This window comes from Triticum aestivum, chromosome 4D (assembly GCF_018294505.1).
Source record: "Triticum aestivum cultivar Chinese Spring chromosome 4D, IWGSC CS RefSeq v2.1, whole genome shotgun sequence".
NCBI classification, from domain to species: domain Eukaryota; kingdom Viridiplantae; phylum Streptophyta; class Magnoliopsida; order Poales; family Poaceae; genus Triticum; species Triticum aestivum.
The window spans coordinates 515,094,028-515,100,445 of record NC_057805.1 but is presented as its reverse complement, the minus strand read 5'-3'; the positions used below and the strand labels follow the sequence as shown (position 1 = coordinate 515,100,445).

The following is a 6,418-nucleotide window of genomic DNA, read 5'->3' as shown; positions in this document are numbered from 1 at the left end:
AGATATACACAAACTCATGCAGATGAACAATCTCCGAGCGAAGGCGTGGTACTATCTAAAATGCTCCGGAGTACGCCTTCCTAAGTCGAAAGCAGTATGGAAGGTGCGGCAGATGAGATCGTCGCGCGGAACCGGGCCCACTCGTCAGCGAGGTGGACAGGGTCCACGGGGTCAAAGCGAACTCTGTCTGTTTGTCTGACGACCAGCGAACGATGCGGGGCCCACCACGGTGGCACCACCACCACCTACCCACCCACCCCCACATCGGCCGCGCGCCGCCCATGCCTCACCCCCCTCTCGCCGCCGCCGCCGTCATCCTCCGCCGCCGCCTCCTCCTCTCCTCGCCGCTCGCCTCCTCCTCCCGCGCCCGCCGCATCTTCTCTCGCGCCATGGACTCCTCCACCACCGCCGCCGCCGCGCAGCACGCAGGTGAGCCGCGCGACCCGATCGGACTTGCTTCGTGCAGTTATGCTAGCGGTGCTTGCTGGGCTGGGTACTGTAGTACTGAAGTGCGTTCGGGCTGCAGGTGGCGCGGCGGCGGGGGAGTACGAGGAGGTGCTAGGGCGCCTCTCCTCGCTCATCACGCAGAAGGTGCGCGCGGACACCGGCAACCGCGGCAACCAGTGGGACCTCATGGGCCGCTACCTCCAGGTAGTTTCATCCTCCTCCTCAACCGCGATGTGGGTGGGGATGTGTTGTCTGATCTAGAGGGCGGATTTGGTTCTTCAGATTCTGGAGCTGGAGGAGCCCATCGCGCGGATGAAGGTCATCCATGTCGCCGGCACCAAAGGGAAGGTAAATCACCTGATATGCAGCTCCCCAGCTCCAATTAGAGTATCAGGTTCTGTAGTATTATGCGCGATTTCCTTTCATTTCCACTCTGATGCAGATACTTCATCGGTAATGATTGGGGCATTCCAATTTGGTGCTGAAATTTTTTAAGCAACTAATGCGCAACATTGAGTTTTTACCAAACCAATAGTTTACTGCTAATTATTTGGCACCGCGGTGCAGTGTGTAACCAGTTACAGAGCTCTCCTGGTTGGTTGTTGACAATTGCTGAATGCCACATCCTGCGATTAATCAAGTCCTTGGCTTCTTTATGATGTATTATGTGTCAACCAACACCATGGACCGTTTTGTGTAGGGTTCGACATGCACATTCACGGAGTCAATCCTGCGATCTTGTGGCTTCCGTACCGGGCTCTTCACCTCACCGCATTTGATGGATGTCCGCGAGCGGTTCAGGCTAGATGGGTAAATTGTTCATCCATTGTTCTTGCTCTTATTTTTTATTATGGTGTTGATAAGTAATAATGATAGCTCCTTGTTATTATTTGCAATAATTTCTTACTCCCTCCATCCCGAAATAAGTTTCTCAACTTTGTACTAACTTTAGTGCAAAATTGTACTAAGCTTGAGACTCTTATTTTAGGACGGAGGGAGTACATGCGAATGTGCTGCACAGCCCTTTTACTTTGTCTTTTTTTTTTTACTGAAAACTGTAGGGGAACACCCGACAGTGAACTTTGTTTACATTTAGCTTGTCCCATGCTAAGGTACTATGCATGTGCTAACCTGGTGTTGATAAGCGATAACGATAGCTCCTCGTAATTATTCACAATATTTTTTTGTATGCAATTGTGCTGCACCATTCTTTACATTTGGCTTATCACTATGCTTAGGTATTATGCGTGCACTAACCTGGCCCCTAACTTGTGATGCAACCAGGGTGGATATTTCTGAAGAGAAGTTTTTGAAGTACTTCTGGTGCTGCTGGAATAAACTGAAGGTACACGTCCAAATTTGTTAAACTCTGTGCTAGGTGCATAGGAGTGATGAAACATAGCTATCTTGTCTTTTCGTGCTGCTTTAATTATGTACCTGGTGGATAATGAGACAAATGGGCTTATCTTCACTCTTCAGGAGAAGACTGATGATGATATTCCCATGCCAGCCTATTTCAGGTTCATGGCCTTGCTCGCATTCAAGATATTTTCTGCTGAGCAGGTAATAGATAGAAAACACTCCATACTCTTTCCCTACTGGTTTGTTTTCAGTCATTACATAAATCCAGCCTGAATAAGATTGATCCATAACATATTCCCTTTTCTTCACTATTTTTCTTCCATAGTAGTGTGGTACGACTACGATCTATGATTTTAAGGTAGTACAAAATTTATAAGATGATCAGCTATCGCATATTCATTTTGAGATTTCTAAATCAGGCTCCGCGTATGCATTTTTAGAAGAACATTATTGATCTACTCACACCTTTTTCTTGCCTCAAACAGGTAGATGTAGCTCTTCTCGAGGTTGGTCTTGGAGGAAAGTTCGATGCAACTAATGTGGTATGTGACTCTTCTCCAGTAATGTGCTCATTTTGTCTAGAAGACAAAAGAAGAATCTTGAACTATGCCATTTAAGTCTCTTGTCGGCCTTGTTCGCCTTAATCTGCACCCTGAGTTCCAAACTATAATAGGAGTGCGGGATATATTCATTTAGGTCCATCTAAGTTCTTGATTCTTGTTAGTATTCAAGCATTCAAGTTTAGCTTCTATTTCTTCTGAACCCTTCTCAGCTCGGCAGAATTATACACTAAAAACAGTCAAATTAGAGCATGACCGTTGTCTGAATTTGGATCTCTGCAGGTTAAATCTCCTGTAGTCTGTGGAATATCCTCTCTTGGATATGATCATATGGAAATTCTTGGTTAGTCATGAAACTGGCAATTGAAGTACCCCTTTTATTAGGAAAATTAGTTTCATGCTGACATGTTTGTTTTTTTGCTGATGAGCAGGAAATACGCTTGGTGAAATTGCTGGGGAGAAGGCTGGAATTTTCAAGGTTTTCTTATGACTACTTTCCCAAGATGTTGTTCTACAACATGTTACATATATTGCCTCTTTTTTTGTAACTGATGGTGTTTGTAGTTCAGAAAATACAATATATTACTTTCCCAAGAAGTTGTTCTATACCATATTAACATGGTTATTCACAAATTTCTTATTATGTTTATCAAGAAGTTGTTCTATACCATATTAACATTGTTATTCACAGAAATTTCTTTTTATTTTTGGTATCTTGGTGGCGTCTTTTGTTACATTAACATTGTTGTTTACAGAAAGGAGTTCCAGCTTATACTGCTCCACAGCCAGAAGAGGCAATGGTTGCTCTCAAACGAAGAGCTTCAGAATTGGGCGTATGTTTTTTCTATCCGTTTTCATTTCCATTTTGGTTGCTGCCCTGCTTGTTGTTTGTAACCACAATACTAGAAACAATGGAATACAGTTTTTGAAATACTATACTCTGTGCTTTTTGAAGATTTCACTCCAAGTCGTTGATCCTTTGAAGCCACATCAGTTGAAAGATCAACATCTTGGACTGCAAGGTGAACACCAATATGAAAATGCTGGCCTTGCAGTCGCACTCGCTAGTACATGGCTTGAGAAGCAGGGACATGTGGACAGAATGCCACTCAACCACACTGTAAGTCTTGTCAATTCATGTTGCTTCTCCCAAAAACAAAGATGGTATCATAATTTATTCATCTGGTGGAATTCAGGATCCCTTACCAGATCAGTTCATCAGAGGGCTGTCAAGTGCTTCTTTGCAAGGCCGAGCGCAAATTGTTCCAGATTCACAAGTAAATTCAGAAGAGAAGGATCGGGATAGTTCTTTGGTATTCTATCTGGATGGGGCACACAGCCCTGAAAGTATGGAAATATGTGCGAGGTGGTTTTCCCATGCTACCAAGGAGCAGTCTCAGACTTGCAGCAAATCTCGGAAGGTATTTCTCACAGCCTGTCTAGTATTATCATGTTTGAGTGGACTTGCTTTTGCATGTAGCGTTTCAGTCTTCTCCCTCATACGGGTGTCTTCTATGGGACACATTGCAGATTCTTCTATTCAACTGCATGTCTGTGAGAGATCCTATGAGATTGCTTCCACATCTCGTTGATACTGCAACTCAAAATGGTAAGTTGAAACACTTGCTATTGAAAATGCTCATGCGCTCATTTATGATTTTTTTTGCATGATATTGTACTTCTCTTGGCAACTTCAGTTCAAACCAAACTTACTGCATTGCTTACTGCTTAGCCCTCTTTCAAGTTTGCTGTTTGTTCCAGTTTTCAGCTAACTGAACATATGTATTGCTATCTCATTTTGTTCAGGGGTGCACTTTGATCTGGCTTTATTTGTGCCAAATCAGTCACAACACAATAAGCTTGGTTCTAAGGCATCAGCACCTGCTGGGCCTGAGCAAATTGATTTGTCATGGCAGCTATCTCTCCAAGCAGTGTGGGAGAAATTACTTCATGATGACAATAAAGGTTCGTCTGAACTTGGTTGCTTACAAGCTTTAGTCATTTGTGTTATGAAATGAGCTTCTATTCCACGGGGCCAGCAGTACATATACATGCGAGGGAAATAAGCAAAGAACCCCTATACATTATGAGAACTACAAAAGGCACAACAATTTGTACCACTTCTACTACTGCGTTGTCGTTTTCTAATTGCAACAATGCATGGTCAGGCTGAAGATGATACCCTATACTGAATCGTGAGTAAATGATGCAGGTTCAAACAGCACGGATTCTGGCGAGACTAGCCTAGTGTTTGAATCACTGCCACTAGCAATTGAGTGGCTAAGGAAAAATGCCATAGAGGATCCATCTACTTCTTATCAGGTGAAAGCTTTTCTCAAACTAATTTTTCTAAATTTTATACAAAGCATCCATACCTAGCTAGCGTTTTTATATTGCTTTGTGCTTCTAGATCAGGATTAATGCTTCATAATATGTTTAATATCCTATCCTTTCGACATGGCACCATACATATTTATAGCTCTATCTCTTGTATGTAATCAGGAAGACATGTATCTTGTCCTTGTTATGTTTGCAAGCCTGATTACGTAATCAGGAAGACATGACGCTGATGATATGCTTGTGTGTAGGTCCTGGTTACTGGCTCCCTGCATCTCATCGGCGATGTACTGAGGTTGCTCAAGAAGTGACATTTTTTGGGAACATTATACAGTTGGAAGCTGACACTGAAGTAGCTACACTGATAGTGTGATTGTGACCCCAAGCCGGGGCTCTTTGATGTTTTTGAGATCTTCCCAGGGCAAGCACATGGTTTACAGAAATGCAGCAAGCAGTTTGGAAGTGCTTTGCCTGCAATGCGAATGCGAATGCGAATCGGGCAGCAAGGTGAAATGTGTAGTATTTCTTTTTGCGAGAGGAGGGAAGCTTGTTTGTATTTCTCGTTTAATGCTTTTCTGGCCATTGTTGCCACTATATTCCTCCTCATGTATCCCGGAAAGACGAGACGTCGAAAACTTAGACGGATGTCAGGGCGCAAGCAAAGCATGAATAAGCCAACAAGACGGCAGTTGTTATTATCTAAAAAAGAAGTTGTTGATGGCATTGATCTCATTTTCACCATGTAATGCGTACTTTAGAGCTTCTGGTGAAGATGGATGTGATCAGTAACGCCTGCTGCAGGTCTATGATGATACTACAGTGACAGGTGACACTTCATGTTCCTGAAAAACATGACTCCATTTATAATTAGTGTGTTGCTTGCTTGTGTTTATAATAATATGTGCGTTGTCATCCTACATGCTACTTAGTTTTATCATATATTCTATATATAATAAAAAGATGATGTCCATTAACCTATTTCTCTTAAGATGCAAATATACCATTTTAGCATGGCAACCAACTGCATGAAAATGACTCATCTGAACATACAATCATGCATGTAAATTTTCTTTGTATTATGCTACTTATATTCAGTAAATATGTTACAACTACAAAATGATTAAATACAATAAACCTTGTATATTTTTAAATTTAAATTTTATCATATTTTTAATCTAAATGTTTAGTGTCCACATACGTGAGCAGAGTCCAGCCTCTCACGCCCATGCACCGCTTGCACTCCTGCTTTTTTCGTTCTTTCGGAAAGGAGGTTGAACGCCCGCCCTTTGCATCATTGTGATGCACATAACCAATTTTAATAAAGTTGATGCAAGACAAGAGGCCGAAAACATCAATAAGCAAAGTACTAACTTTGTTCCTATATACGAGATGTTTTGGCATTTCGATTTGAATTTAGAAACATAGTGTGTACATAACAAGCGCAATTACGATAGGCCCATAACAAGCACAATTACGTTAAAGTTGAACTGCCAAAACATATTATATTTAGGAACATAAGATGTATATGGCAAGCACAATTACGATAGACCCATTACAAGATATGAAGCACGATTACATTAAAGTTGAACTGCCAGAACGTCTTATATTTAGGAACATAAGATGTACATGACAAGCACAATTATGACAGACCCATTACAAGATATGAGTTTAAAACCTATGACTAAGGGGCTGTTCGGGAACCCTCCGCTCCG

General features: G+C 42.2%; 1 protein-coding gene across 1 annotated transcript; it reads left to right on the top strand.

Annotated features, from left to right (window-relative positions):
* Positions 1-210: 210 nt before the first annotated feature.
* LOC123099239 (folylpolyglutamate synthase) lies at positions 211-5,429 on the top strand. The gene is made up of 16 exons (XM_044521413.1): positions 211-429; positions 527-651; positions 730-795; positions 1,148-1,257; positions 1,732-1,792; positions 1,927-2,010; positions 2,295-2,351; positions 2,652-2,712; positions 2,801-2,847; positions 3,125-3,202; positions 3,325-3,489; positions 3,566-3,790; positions 3,900-3,978; positions 4,176-4,334; positions 4,582-4,691; positions 4,958-5,429. Exons 1-16 carry the CDS (start codon positions 213-215, stop codon positions 5,015-5,017), a joined length of 1,704 nt encoding a protein of 567 aa, XP_044377348.1. The 5' UTR covers positions 211-212; the 3' UTR covers positions 5,018-5,429.
* Positions 5,430-6,418: the final 989 nt, after the last annotated feature.